Source organism: Nyctereutes procyonoides, unplaced genomic scaffold, assembly GCF_905146905.1.
Source record: "Nyctereutes procyonoides isolate TBG_1078 unplaced genomic scaffold, NYPRO_anot_genome, whole genome shotgun sequence".
Classification (NCBI taxonomy): Eukaryota; Metazoa; Chordata; class Mammalia; order Carnivora; family Canidae; genus Nyctereutes; species Nyctereutes procyonoides.
Window position 1 is genome coordinate 33,870,459 of NW_026575140.1, and position 13,974 is coordinate 33,884,432.

General features: G+C 44.6%; 1 protein-coding gene across 8 annotated transcripts in view; it reads right to left on the reverse strand.

Annotated features, from left to right (window-relative positions):
* Nucleotides 1-3,540: 3,540 nt before the first annotated feature.
* Nucleotides 3,541-13,974, reverse strand: part of LRP8 (LDL receptor related protein 8) — a 79,318-nt gene continuing 68,884 nt past the window's right edge. For 5 of the 8 annotated variants that reach the window (XM_055306039.1, XM_055306038.1, XM_055306035.1 and 2 more), the window contains 3 exons: nucleotides 11,649-11,821; nucleotides 10,424-10,600; nucleotides 3,541-8,146 (listed from right to left, as the gene is read on the reverse strand). In XM_055306039.1, coding sequence (XP_055162014.1) covers nucleotides 8,108-8,146; nucleotides 10,424-10,600; nucleotides 11,649-11,821 — 389 coding nt within the window. In that variant the 3' untranslated portion in view covers nucleotides 3,541-8,107. The remainder of the gene's footprint in view (nucleotides 8,147-10,423; nucleotides 10,601-11,648; nucleotides 11,822-13,974) is intronic. The other 3 variants (XM_055306040.1, XM_055306037.1, XM_055306036.1) reach the window with 1 other exon arrangement.

A 13,974-nucleotide genomic window follows, 5' to 3' on the forward strand; every position in this document is an offset into this window, starting at 1 on the left:
GTTCCCGGAAGTGGGGGCAAGTCTGGCCCATCCCCCGGCGGAAACCAGGGCCCTGTCACACGGAGGCGCGGTCAGCGCAGCCCCGCCCCCTCGGCCGCCGGCGGGAGCGCGGCCACGGGTCGCCCCCGGGTTTCCCGAGGCTGGAGGCCGCCGGCGACGCGAGGGCGCCCGGGCTTGGGCGGCGGGTCTGGGGACCCTGCTTCACGACGTCCGGCTGAGCTCCGCGAGGGCTGCGCCCCAGGCTCGACCTCCGTGTACGTGGACCCAACGTGGGCGAGGCCGAGACAGCTGTTCGCCGTCGGTGATGAAGGAGCTGACCGTACAGGAACAAAGGCGGAGGGACCTGACCCCACGGGCCGCCGCGCGCGCTGGCACAGGGCTCAGAAGTTGGCTCCGGCCGAACTTTGCTCACGGAAACGCTTCCCACAGACGCTTTTCCTGAATCCGTGGGGCTGCCGCTTCCCTGGAACTGACCTCTCCCTTTTTATCCCTTTTACTTTTTTTTTTTTTTAATTCCTACTTTTCCCTTTCTACTTAGCTGGTCTCTAGAGCAGGTGCTGCGAGTAGAGGTTAAACTGGATATTGAATTTCCTCGTCTCGTTTTCTAGGCTCTGCTTTCCTACCCGGCAGGGATTCTCCGACCTGGCTGCACAACGGAGTCATTCGCGAGCATCTTAAAAATACTGATGCTTGGGCCCCACCCCACACCAAATAATCAGGTTCTCTCGCCGCCGTGAACCTAGCGTTGGTACTTTTTTGCAACCCCCCCCCCCCCCCCATGAACAACAGGGTAGGACTGATGCCCAAGAGGCCCTTGTCCTTTCAGGCCAAATTGGTTGACCTCTGTGAAGTCTTTCTGGCTGTGGAAAATTTTCCTCCTTGAGTAGGCAAAGGACAGTCAAAATCCTAATTATTAGGAAACTGCATTAGCTCGTGGAAGTTCCAGCGAGAGCAGGGAATTGTGAAATCAGGTCTAGAGACCGTGCTAAGATGGCATCATTCTGGGGGCCTGGCCACTGTAATTGTATACTGTTCTTCATTGAGGTCAGTGGCCTCTTGATTCTCATTCCCAGTCTTAGCATTACTCCTTTTCTTCCCCCAAAAAATAACTGGTGTAGAGTGGGTGTGAAGAGGGAAAATCACTGGAAGCTTGTGTTAAAACAATCCTTGTGCGATTTGATTCGCTATGATCGAAGGTGTGAACTAACCTTCCACGCCGCAGTCATCAGTCCCTTCCTCTCCTAGGATCAGTGAATCTCGAGGTTCACTCAAGTTTATCTTTAAAATGAGGGACGCCTGGGTGGCTCAGTGGTTGAGCATCTGTCTGCCTTTGGCTCAGGGCATGATCCCAGAGTCCCCAGATCGAGTCCCACATTGGGCTCCCTGCATGGAGCCTGCTTCTCCCTCTGCCTGTGTCTCTGCCTCTCTCTCTCTGTGTCTCTCATAAATAAAGTCTTTAAAAATAATAATAAAAAATAAAATGAGAAAAATAATGTTATACATCTGGCAGGACTGTTGTAAGAATAGAAAACAAAATCTTGGAAATTGGAAAAATACTTTGCCAACTGTAAATTGCTATAAAACTACAGGGTGTTTTATTTAAACACACACACACACACACACACACTGGGGGACACCTGACTGGCTCAGTTGGTTGAGCATTAGACTCTTGATTTTGGCTCAGGTCATGATCTTGGGGTCCTGGGATCAAACCCTATGTTGGGCCCTCCCCCTCCTCCCAAGCAGGGAGTCCACTTGGGATTCCCTCTCTCTCCCTTTCCTGCTGCCCCTCCCCCTCTAATAAATGAATAAATCTTTAAAAAAAGAAAGCATGGGATATGGGTGGTAACAAGGGAATTGTATGAAAAAGAGAAGGGAACCACGAGGTATTAAGCACCTAATAAATGTGAATCCATTTACAAATGCTTATTCTTTGAATCCTCACAACAGTCTTGAGGTGGTAATTGCAATTAAGTATATAGATTCATCAGGTAATTACCACGAAGTTATTTTCCAAGAGTGAACTTATAAAAATTATACTGTAACTGTTGAATCTGGGCATCTGCAGATGTGGCAAATTATCAAACGTTTTGAGAAAACTTAAAGGAACTGGACACCAGTCAGACTGGATCCAGGTTTGGGGGCATGAGACAACATGGTATAGCTGAAAGAACATGGTCTGTGCACTTATTGTTCTGTGCTGGGAATAATACAATGGTGAACAAGACAGACCTTTATAGAACTTGCAGAGGAAGCAGTTAAGGAGCATGCAAGCAATTATAATGTAGAAGCAACGGTTACAAATAGAGGAAGCACAGACTACTATGGAAGCACATGGGATGGCTCCTAATCCAATCTAGGGGCCTAAGGGAAGTCTTCCTGAAGGAAATGTTCCAGATAGAGGGCCCAGAACTGTGTGGTTGGAATACAGAATGAAGTTGTGAATATAGTAATGAAGTTGGAGAAGGGACAGAAGCCAAATGGCTTACAAGCCATATTAAACTAGAATATGGGCCAAAACTCAAAGGTATTGGATTTTAACGCAAGGGAAACAGATGAAGAACTTTAAGCAGGACAATAGAAAGGCTGGTGGTGACGTGACCTCTTGCCTTCTAGGAAAAAAAATCACTCTAGCTGCAATATTGGTAGGAAGTTGCTAATAGTGATGACCACCCAAGATAATGGTAATGGAGATGATAAATGTGGATGGATTCGTAAGGGGTGGGCAAAGGAGAGTAAGATGTGGCCAGAGAGGTAAGGAAAAACCAGGAATACGGTGTCACGTGCGCCAAAATAAGAATACTCTAAGGTGTGCCAACGGTGTCAGATACTGCTTCCAGGACAAGGAAGAGAAAGACTGAAACTGTAAGATTTGTAATCAAGGGATACCCGGAGTGGCTCAGGGCTTTAGTGCCGCCTTCGGCCCAGGGCGTGATCCTGGAGACCCAGGATCGAGTCCTGCGTCGGTCTCCCTGCCTGGAGCCTGCTTCTCCCTCTGCTCGTGTCTCTGCCTCTCTCTCTGCATCTCTCTGTGTCTGTCATGGATAAAGAAAAAATAAAATCTTTAAAAAAAACTGTAATCAAGGAAGTCCCAAGGGACCTTGGTGAAAGTAGCCTCGGAGGCATAGAAGTAGAGGCGAGGCAGTAGTACTGGTATGCAAATAGGCAGAATTTGTTATGGAAGCAGAAATTACCCAACCCTGCGGGTTAGGTCTGAGTCTAAGAGAATGGAGGATTTGTGGAGGAACAGTCCTACGCAATATCAAGGACAAGCAAAAATTAGACGGAGAGGCGGAGGACAAGCTAGGCACAGAACACCCCATGTGCTACATGTACTTTGAGGTTACTAAATATAACTGTGTGACTTGGGGTAGTTCCTTCACCCATTTCCTCATCTATAAAACGGCAATGATAATATCGATAGTATTTATCGATTGTTGAAGGCTTAAAATAATTTATGTTGAATACTGGGTATACACAGTAGGGACTCAACCAGTGATGGTCCACCCCTCCCCCCCTTAAAGCATCACAATGAAACACTTTCAGATTTTAAAAAATGAATTTAATCTCTCTCTAGAAACAGTGCACTGATTTTACAAATGTTCACATTTGGTTTTTCGTTCACCAAGATGATGTCAGTACAGCTAGTGAGATGCAGCACACCACCCTTTGCTTCTGGAACAGAAACCAGACTGCACAGGGCACTGAGTACAGAAGCTAATGAAACTCGGAATGACAAGACAAAAAGAGCAGAAACTGTTAGTGTGACCCAACATTCTAACATGCCTGTTACATCAAATATGGTCCTTTGAGGGTGGGGAGTGGGGAAGACAAACAAGGAAAATTCATTTGGGTACAATGTGATGGAGTCTGCAAACCAGTACTTCACCCCCAAATTAACAACAGCTGTATAGAACAAAATGCTATTTTAAAACACATGGTTTTGTACAGGTATGTTTTCTCTTGTAGTTTTTGTAAAAAAGTATCAAAACCTTCATGTCTTTAAATATATATATACATATACAGGTGGCTTCTTTAAAATTACTTTTTATAGCACAAAGTGTTTGCAAATGCAGAGGGTTTCTGCTGATTCTTGACTATGCACATGGTGCATAGCCAGAATGAACAGAGTTCCTGATTTCTTATATTAACTGAAAATTTGAAGCTGTAATTCCTCCACCTCTAAGTTCTCTGTATCCTGAAAATCCCCAATACCCTAAAAATACACTGTGAAAAGACTCCGATACTTTATCTTCATGCATTGATGGGAAATGAAGTTATTTACTCTGAATGTTTAATTGCTAACTCATTTATATTCTGTTAAATAATGAGCATGGCTGGAGTCAGGGAGAGGAGTGAGGCTCACATTCCTGTGCTCTCTCCTGACTCCCACCGGCACCTGACTAGACAGTGCTTGGGGTTCCCTGTGCAGATTACACATCTCCCAAATTTCGTTTTCTCAATGTTGAGAAAACCTCAGAGACTCTTGACAACATGGAGTACTTCTGTGAAAATTCCATTACCCTTATATTCAAATAAGGGTCAACGCAAACATACGAAACGCAGTCACTATTTCCCTTTGGCCACTGGAAAGCTTGAGGCTAAAGACTGCCATGTCTGCAAAGTGCTGGCGATGCATCCTGACGAACTTTCCATGATGCACGTGGTGCCTCGTACACAATAAATGACTAAGAAATGTTTGCATAATTGAATCAAATTAAACATAAGTGTTCTATAAAGTGCTTACATTGAACCTGTCTTTCCATCCAGCCTCATTTCTTGCTAAGTCCTCCGTGAGCCTTTTGCTCATTACAATGAATTACATGCCGTTCCTGAAAGCCCCCATGCTGTTTCATGCATGTGTGTCTCCTCTGACACCCCTATTTAGTTTTTAAGACTTAGCATAAGGTCACTTCTACAATGCCTTCCTTGACCCCATTCCTCATCCCCTTATGTAGAAATGACCTCTCTCTCTCACTTGTGCCTTAATAATACTCTGAAAAGAATCTCTTCCTTTTTTGTTTCCACATGTCTTCCTCTATTGTTACTCTGAACTCCATAAGGACAGAAAACACTTGAGTGACTTGTAAATCTACAGTGCCTGGCACTTAGTTGGTACCTAGCAAAAGGTTTCAGTGAATGAATATACTGCCATCATGGAGAAGATTAGAGGGATCACAGTACTTATTGCCATAAATTTAACTCTGATCTCATCTTGAGGGTAAAGCTTACCTCAACCTATTTTATAAGTAATCATGTTATCAAGAGTAAATAAATAAAATTTTAGTTTTCTGTTTCTGGAAGGCTATTTCTACCAGTGTCTTCATAATTCCACTGGAAAGATAGGCCATAAGATAGGTAGCAGGTTTCATACAATGTTCAGACAGTCCGAAGTAGTCACCTGAAGAAGGAAAAGGAGGAAAAGGTCTGGGACCAGTTTCTTTCAGACGGAGGGGAAAAAAAAAAAAGTCTGATAAATCTTCTAGCCTCCTGGCATTATCTGTAGGTTTCCTTCCAGCTCTACAGTCCAAGGACTCTATGATCTGTTATTGGCTGTAGGTGCATGATAGCACAGGGGCAAAAGGCAACAGAAATGTAATAGTACCTCAAAATGAAGTTCAGAAGCCTCCAAGATTACAGAGGGAGGATGGACCTAACCACCTCAGATTTCATCTTATTGACTACCATCTGACATGTGGGTACTCTGCAATTTGTCTTCTGCAGGTTGCTTTCATAGCCACCTCTTCCAAACTGCAGTTGTAACATATTCAGGAAACGTGGATGTCTCTGAGAAAGTTGTGTTTCATCATTTTGAGATCTCAGGCTGAACCATCCTGACTCCATTCATTCTTTTTTTTTTTTTTTTTTTCCCTGTGAAGGCCAGGATCTGACTGAAAGTTTAGAAACTACACATTAGTCACTGTTCTCATTTCCCCAGGAAATTCTATTTCTTTGGAGGTGGGTCATAGAAAAAGTTGCTTGTGTCATGTAAATCTCAAAATTTTTTTGTCATTTTTCTTCAGTCAAAAATAATTTTACTTTCCATTCTTGAAAGAATAGTAGCAAGTGATTAAGCTCCATAGGAGTTGGCCACCTGTTCTTAAAATCCTATTTGGTATTGGTCTCTAGGTCAACTGCCTCTCAACGAATGTTTCGGGACGATCGACACATGCGTATCATGAGGAAAACTGCTTGTTTATGCAAAGCATAGGGCCGAGGCTCCAGAACACGTTGTTTTCTCAGAAGTTAGGAGACCATGAGTAACGTGGAGAAAGGTCCTAGGAGCAGGGTTACAGAACTCCCAAATGCCCACCTGGAAATTTGAAGGGTATCCAAGCTTCATTGAGTTGGGGGGCCCCAAAGGCAGAGGGGTATCAGAGTTTGTTCACATGTCTTGTCCCTGGCTGTCTGGCGGGCGTGAAGTGGCACAACAGCAGAGTTAGGAAAAGATCAGGTCTTGGATGAGAGCCGCTGGGGACAGACTTCCTTCTGGGACTGTAGGATTACGTTTTCAATGGTAGACCCCACAGAGAGAAAACAGCGCTTCTCCCACCTCTCCCAAGGCCCAGGAAAAACAAAGAAAAGTGTCCATAATGAAAAAAAATCTATACATATACCAGAGTTTTTCCTTTTATTTACAAAGTAGTAAACCAAATCCCTGTGTGAACACATGTACCCAGTATACTATAGTGTTGTGTATACCATTTCCCCCTCGTAGGACATCAAGTTTGGCCACTTTTTCTGACCTAAGCCAAAAACCAGTCTCATCTATATGAACACATGATGGTAGCAAACCTATGTTGTTTCCCTCACAGGAAATGGGAGAGAGTAAGGGAAAGGGAGAAACAGAGATGTAACAGAACCTACTCCACTGTCCTTATCCTCACCCACAGCATATCTCAGAGGTTCAGTGCCTGAGCCAGTCTCTACAGGAAACCTGAGCTGTTCTAGAAATGTCTGCACTTAGCTCTCTACGAGTAAGGACGGCACCCTAGGAGGGCTTCAGAGAAGACGAAATGAATCCAACCCAAGCATCCTGAAGGAAACTGAAGTTACTTGAAATGCTGAACTTTAAAACAAGGAGCGGCCAACGTTCAGGCATATTCTCACAGGAGCTCATGAGAACTTCTGGCACTGGTTCAAGTCTGTGCCCTGGCTTCAGCCACAGAAGAGAAAGCCCAAGTGGGAGCCACAGCAGCCATGGGAGAACTGAAAGGCTTTTCGTGACTGACGGGGGTCCTAGGAATTGCCAGAGGTGGGAAAGATCTGCCTCTTCCACTACATGTTTACACAAACCATGGCATCCGTTTTTTTTTTTTTTTTTTTTTTTTTTGAGCCAAATTGCCAAAGGCTTCTCTGAAAACTACAGATATCCCTCTGTGGACTGTTTTGCAATGCACTTATCTGTATGGATTTGAACAGCCACAGGTGCACCTCTTGTCTACAGACCTCTCTCTCTCTCATACATACACATATAAACGTAAATGCACACAGAGTCTGCATGGTGGGCCACTCATACCAAAAATAAATACTCTCATATCTCTAAATTATTTATAGAACTAATCTTATTTTTGAAATATGTTAATAAATAATCTAAGTGGGAGGAGGGGGTTGAAGTGTTTTCTTCTTTTTTTCACTTATGTTGATGGATAGCCACAAAGCATAATCATTTTATATACCAAAAAAAAAAAAATCAAATCCAAACTCCAAAACCTAAAAAAGCCCCCCCAAAACCAAATACCCTCTTGTAAATATACTTTTAAAATGATGAGTAAGCTACTGTACCACCAGCCCCATTTGGTTATGTACATCATGTTAGTCACTTCGCAGTAGCCATTCCATGAAATCCTCATGGGTAGTGCAACCAGTTAAAAAGTGTATAAAACATTATACATATAAAAACTCTCACATCCTTTGGATGTTTGCAGTTCATCATAACTTTGTGGTTACCGTTCCGCAACATAAATTAAAAAGAAATTACACACATACACGCTCACTCACTCACACAGACCCACGTACAGAAACCCCTTCACCCAGGCATACACCATCCAGAGAGTGTAGTGCATGGGACTGAATTCCATGAGGCACGAAGGGAGTGGTCCCATCCTCAGGGCAGTCCATCATCTTCAAGGCTTAATGCCACTCGCTGGGGAGACAGAGCAAAGAGATCGCCATTAGACCCACAGGAACTGAGTACCCACAAGGCAGCAAACATTCCATTACTTTACAGGCATTAGCTCACATCATCTTCATACTACCCCAAGAGACAGGTTTGTCTTACTTATTTTACAGATGAGGACACGGAGACTCGATGAGCTTTAACAGCATTTGTCCTGGATCGCATAGCAAGTGGGTGAACTTAAATTTGAACCCAGGTCTGTGTGAATGCAGAGCTGTAGCTTTCTTCATCACTCCCTTCTGCCTTGATGTAAAGCAGTGCTTAGAGTTCTCAACTTTCTGAGTCCTTTTCCTTATAGGATTTTAGGTTTGTTCAACATCAGTGGGTCAGTTCTGGCAAACGTTTCACCCAGGCCATTAGCTGCTTGCCTCTAGCTTGTGAATCACAATTAGGAAGGCAATCTGCCCCATTTCTCCTAACTGATTATACAGGAACAGAAGGCAATACAGGTCAATTAAATTCAATTTGTCTTTCCCTCAACCCTACTTTCCAGTCATTAGATGCTAGACTTCCTCTGTTAGTGGGCTGAGCCCATTAACCCCTGAGCTGGTCTATTCCATTGGGACAGTGGAATTCACTTCTTTCTTACACCCACATGAAATCTGTTTAAGTATTCTGAGGTTCCCTGACCCTCGTAGACTCAGTGAGTTCTATACAGACAACCTGTGAAATCTGCAGACAGTGTCTGTGTTCCCTTCCTTTCCTTCTGAGTATTTTCTCCTCCAGGCTACATATCTAGCTTTCCCTAGCTGTGTCTGATGTAACCCTGTGTCCCACTCTTCCATTTCCTGGATACATTCCTTTGGGAAGACCCCAGTGTTTCAATATCTTTCTTGTAGCTAAGTGAATTTGGGCTTACCACTTCACCTCTCTGAGCCTTGGCTTTACCATCTGTCAGATGGGAGTAGTAACAGGTCCTACCACATAGAGTTGTTGAGAAACCAAATGAGATGATCTCTATGGAGTACTTAATACAGTAACACACATGGGGGCCAGAGTATTCTAGATCAACCTGATAGCATAATAAAATAGAATCAGACTAACATTTCCCATCTGTGGAATTGTGCCTACAGACAATAAAAAGGGACCCCACTGCCTTTCAAGTCATCTTTGGGTTACTGGTGGTTTTGCATGAATGCCACAGCCTTGCTCTACTAGCATAGGCACTTAAGACTCTCTTCTTCCAGTCCAGTTACCCTCCCGCTCTCTCCAAAACAGATCTCTAGGCCAAAGGCAGGTCTCGGAAGTGATGCTGGCACTACCTGACAACAGGTTGCTGAGGACACCAGTTCTTGGAGCTCCCAGGCTATTCACCCCATGATGTAAGTGGAAAGAGCACAGACTTTTGTGTACAAACACACTAGAGTTTTTATCCTGCTTCTGCCACTTCTTAGCTGTGACCCCAGGCAAGTCATTCAAAGTCTCCAGTCTCAGTTTCCTCATCTGCAAAATGGGGCTAATCACATCAACTTTATAAAGCTGCTGTGAAGACCACACAAGGAAATGTATGTAAAACACCAAGTAGTGTCTGACACACAGGAGGTTCTCAGTAAATGTCGATTTCCTCCCTCTCCTGCTCTATTTCCCTGCAGCTGGCAGGAGCTGATTCCTCGGGCCTCAGATACATCAGAAATCGCTCCTCCAGAGTGGTAGTTTGCTCCCTGGGACACAATGCCACTTCACACGTACAGAGTGCTTTATAACTCACAAAGCTCTCGCACGTGTGCCGTCTCACCAGAACACTATGAATTTAGGAGGCAGATAGAATGGGGGTTATCATTCCCATTTTACAAATAGAAGTGAGCAGAGAGAAGTGACTAAGACCACAGCTACGGAGCAGTGAAAAAACCGGGAGTCACCTCCTCAGGCTAAGCTCAGCGCTTCTTCCACTGTGCCCCCACCTAGTCGAACACTTGGTCAAGCACCTGTTTGCGTGATCGGCCGAGGCTGAAGTCTCAAGGCCATCTGCCAGCCCTCCTCACTCGCTTGACGTCATTTCCCATGTCTCCCCTTCATGAATAACGTGCTTCAGCACCAATGCAGTCTGCTCTGCCCCATACTCGATCATTTCTTCCATGCGCCATTTGCTCAGTCTACAACGAACTCATCTTTCCTCTTTGCCCCAACACCCAGCTTACAGTTTGCAGCCTTTCAGGACCAGAAAGCCTTCTAGGATTGGCTGCACTTGCCTAGGCTCACGCCCTCACTCGCCAGCCCCTCAGACTCAAAGTGGCACTGCCCTACCTTGCACTTGACGACAGGCAGCTCGGAAAGAGGGTTCTTCGGGAGTTGGTGCGGCTGTGACCTTGGGTCCCCCGGCAAGACAAAAAGCTCCTTGAGGGCAGGGGCTGGGTCTTCCAGTTCTCTGGTCTCCCCAAGACAGGGCTCTGCCCACAGTGGGTGATCAAAGCTGCTGATTGCCTGATAGGGGGATGGACTGGATGACCTATGAGGTCACACTCAGCCCCCTGACTCTGCTACACCACCATGACATCTGCTCCAGACACTCTGCGGTCCTTGCTCCCCCAAGAAGCCAAATCCTACTGTACCCCTCAACCTTTGCACAGGCTTCTTTCTGGAATATGCCATTTTCCTCCTTCTCTTGCTGAAAAACTATTAACCTTTCAAGGATTACAGTTCATTTGTCACCACCTCTGTGAGGCATTCCCTGCCTGATTTCCCAGACAGAATTAAAAAAACTCCCTTGTAGATGCTCCCATAGCATTTGTTTGGCAAATATGTACTGGGAGCCAGCTATGCTGTGCGAGGCACCAGGGAGACAGATTAATTGAACAATCCTGCCCTCAAGGAGCTGACGGTCTCATGGGGAGACCAATGAGCAAAAAGACAAGTGGACTACATTGTGGCAGGAGCTGTGATGGAGACAGGCTGTGGAAGAACAAAGGAACCAGGGAAAGCTTCCTGGAAGAGAGACTCCTGAGCTCCACCAGGGCACTACACACACAGCTATACATAGTAAGTGACTCCCTCTCACCCCCACCAGCTCCTTGGAAGCAAGTACACTCCTTCCTTCCTTCCTTGTAAACATGCATATCTGGTGCCGTGCTTGGCTTGCTGCCAGCACACAGGGTTTGCTGAAACCAAAATATTTGAATTATGTGGGCACAGTTTGCATGGCCACAGTGATTCTTCCAGGCCAAAGATTCTGAAAACTTAGCAGAAAGAAAGACCTTTGGCTTCCTTAGCCTAGGAAGAGCCCCTAGCTACAAGGTGGTCCTGACACACTTTTACCCCAACCACCTGCCCCAGCAACCCTCTGTCCCGAGGGCCTAGAATAGTGCCTGGCACATGGTAGGTTCTTAATAAATGTTGGAAGGCAGGAAGGGAGGAAGGGAGGAAGAGAGGGAGAAAGAAAAGGAGGGAACAAAAGAGGAAGGAAGGGAGGGAGGGAGGGACAGAGGGAGGAGGAAGGCAGACTTCCAGCAAGGGGTACTTAAGGGGTACTTACTGCAGGATAGACATGGCCAATCTGTGCAGTCCTCCCTATGTGGAGCTCATCTTCATCCTCTTCTTCTGTTGTTTTCCTGTACACTGGGTTGTCAAAATTCATGCTTTTGGTGTTCTTCCGCTTCCAGTTTCTCCAAATCAGGTAGCCGCTCATGCACAGCAGGGCTATTACCGCTAGCGAAAGGGACACACACACTGAGCTTCCAGGAGGCTCCAGCCCATTGCTCAAATGTCGCTGCATTTCTTGCCACCTAACTTCCCTTGTTCTTCAGGCTGTTCTCCCCATTATTCTTCTGCTGCTTGGAAGCCCTTCTCCTATCTCTTCCCCTATCACCCACTCATCTTTGAGGATCCAGCTCAAATGTGAAGTCTCCTCAACTTCTCCAGCAACAAAGAGTCAGCTGCCCCTCCTGAGTGTCCCCAGCGCTTGGTACTGCACTGCATATACGGGTACCCTGGCCTGGACCGAGCTCTTTGTGGGCAGGGACTGTGTCTTCCTCATCTCTCTGCCTAGCTCAGCAACATGTACTGAGTGAATGAGTGAATTTCTTCACCACACCTTTGTCCTAATGCAGCTGCTTCCTTGGAATGGAGGGTGGATGGGGGTGTGGGGGCGTTTCTTTCCAAAGCTAGGGCTCTGCAAAAAGAGGAGCATCTCTAGAAGGAGACACAGGCTCTGAGCTGTAATAGACAAATGTATTAATGAGCAAAGGAGGAAGTTCTCAAACACAGCTGGGCAAAGATGGGGCAAAGCAGCTTCATGAGATAATAGGCAATCACCATGAGCATTCAAGTGGAGGCTGGTGACAGCTATCCAGGCTGCTAGAGAGGGAGTTTTTACTTTGGTAAGATTGTAATGGTCGATACCCTTTAAAGATAGGAATAAGGCAAGGATACCCATTAGCACTGCTGCAATTTATTGTTTCAGAGATCTAGCTCTGCAGTAAGACTAGAAAAAGAACTGAAGAGGACACACAGGGGAAAGCAAGAAACCAAAGTGTTATTATTATCAGTTTTGTACGTTTAGAAAAATCTTGGAAAAGCAGATAAAAAACTTAGAAATCACTTTAGTTCATCAAAAATTAACATAAAAAGTCAATAGCTTTCTTACTAATCGCAATAACCAATTAGAAAATGGAATGGAATAAGAACACATTTGTAGTAGCGCAACAAAAACTACAAAATATCTGGAAAACCTAATAAGAAATGCACAAGTCCTATATGATCTATACAATTTTATAGAAGGACATAAAAGAAGGCTCAAATAAGTAGCGAGATGTGTCTTGTTACTGGATGCAAAGCTTCTATATTGTAAAAACATGAATTCTCTCCATATCAACTTATATATCCAAAACGTAAGATTTCATCATGATTTTTATAGAATTAAGAGGATTCTAAAGTTCAGCTAGAAGAGAAGTTGAAAAAAATAGCTAAGTTGTTCTCCCAGTATTCTATTAAAAAATAGTGTGAAGTTCATCTTCTAGCAAATAGGAACAGATAGATAATTGGTGAAGAATGAACAGCCCAGAAGCAGATCAAAGTGTGGGTAGGCATGGAGTTTATAATAAAGATGATTCACATCAGAGGGATGGATGATTTTTTTTTTAATTTTTTTTTTATGATAGTTACAGAGAGAGAGAGAGGCAGAGACACAGGCAGAGGGAGAAGCAGACTCCATGCACCGGGAGCCCGACGTGGGATTTGATCCTGGGTCTCCAGGATCGCGCCCTGGGCGGCAGGCGCCAAACCACTGTGCCACCCAGGGATCCCGGGATGGATGATTTAATAATGGTCTTGGAAAAAACAGACAAACAGGTCTGTAGGAAAAAAAAATAGTTAAATCTCTACCTCACAGCATACTCTAAAATAAATTCCAAATGGATTACTGTCTAAATATAAAATAATATGGGGCACCGGACTGGCTCAATCGGTTGAGTGTCTGCCTTCAGCTCAGGTCATGGTCTTGGGATCCTGGGACTGAGCCCCACATTGGGCTCTCTGCTCAGCAGGGAGCCTGCCTCTCCCTCTCCTTCTGCATCACCCCCCAGCTGGCTTTCTCTGTCTCTCTCTCAAATAAATAAATAAATAAAACATTTAAAATAAATAAATAAATAAGTAAGTAAATAAATAAATAAATAAATAAAGTTTAACAGAAAAATATGCGGGGATATATTTTAATAATTTACAGTGAGGCAGACCTTCCTAAGTAAAACACAAAACCCATAAATTCTAACACAAAAAAATGAACATATCTGACACTTGAAATTTTTAAATTCATGCATGGCAAAAGATACCACAAACATATTTAAAAATCAAGTGGGAGTATG